The sequence below is a fragment of the Capsicum annuum genome, unplaced genomic scaffold, assembly GCF_002878395.1.
Source record: "Capsicum annuum cultivar UCD-10X-F1 unplaced genomic scaffold, UCD10Xv1.1 ctg42400, whole genome shotgun sequence".
Taxonomy (NCBI): domain Eukaryota; kingdom Viridiplantae; phylum Streptophyta; class Magnoliopsida; order Solanales; family Solanaceae; genus Capsicum; species Capsicum annuum.
This window is the reverse complement of record NW_025849798.1, coordinates 1-857: the sequence shown is the minus strand read 5'-3', so window position 1 is coordinate 857 and position 857 is coordinate 1. Positions and strand designations below refer to the sequence as shown.

At 33.7% G+C, this 857-nt stretch overlaps 1 protein-coding gene across 1 annotated transcript in view; it reads left to right on the top strand.

Moving 5' to 3' along the window:
- Positions 1 to 694, top strand: part of LOC107856123 — a gene marked incomplete at its 5' end in the record, with an annotated part of 1,251 nt that extends 557 nt beyond the window's left edge. The window contains 2 exon segments of the mRNA XM_016701117.2: positions 153 to 403; positions 473 to 694. Coding sequence (XP_016556603.2) covers positions 153 to 403; positions 473 to 680 — 459 coding nt within the window.
- Positions 695 to 857: the final 163 nt, after the last annotated feature.

Here is an 857-nt window from a genome sequence, read left to right as displayed (position 1 = left end):
AAATAGTAACTAATTGTTGCTATGCGATCTAATGTGGTATTTCCTGAATCTGTCAAACTGTTTATACTTTTTAAATTATTTTATTACTAATAGTTTTGTTGTATTTGCTTTTGCTTTTTTGTGATTGTAGTTTTATTGTTTTTTTTTTAAAGGTGTACCTTCCACTTATGGTTGGTTTTTTATTGATTGCTATTGGAGCTCGTCTCGAGGAGACTTCTCCAATTCTCGTGTTGGTTGCGCTGCCAACTGTTGTTCTATTGTGCAGAGAAATACTTCAACCGCCTGATAGAAGAAAAACTTTGGTTTTAAACTGTTTGTGCTTTTTATGTGGATTTTTTTTACAGTTTTTGATGGTTGGAGTGTTATCTTCCAGCATGCTTAAGCATGTTGGGATTGATTTCAGGTACTTTCAATGTTCATTATTATAGTTTTGTTTTAAGTTTTGTAATTATTAATTGCTTTTTACTTGTAGGTTTGTTCCTCTTATTGCTGATGGAGTAGCAAGTTGTTTCCTTTGCTTCAATATTTTTGTGTTCCTACGTCCAAGAATGTTTTTCCTCTGGTCTTCAGCGGTCTCTATGACCATGTTGTTACTACTGTTTCTATTCGCTGCTGCAATCCAAAACCTACACATTAATTTCCCTTTGTCCTCTATATGGACGGTATATTTGAGATTCTAGTTATTTTGTTTAATGTGAGGTATCATCAATGGTCGAGTATTTTCCTTAGACTGTTGTTTGTACTTGTTGACTTTTGGGCTGCTGCTGTTCCGCCCTTTCATAGTCATACATGCATTTGATGAGCTATTTTCCTTTTCTTCTACATGGAAGGTAATTTATTTTGCTTGATAAATTATC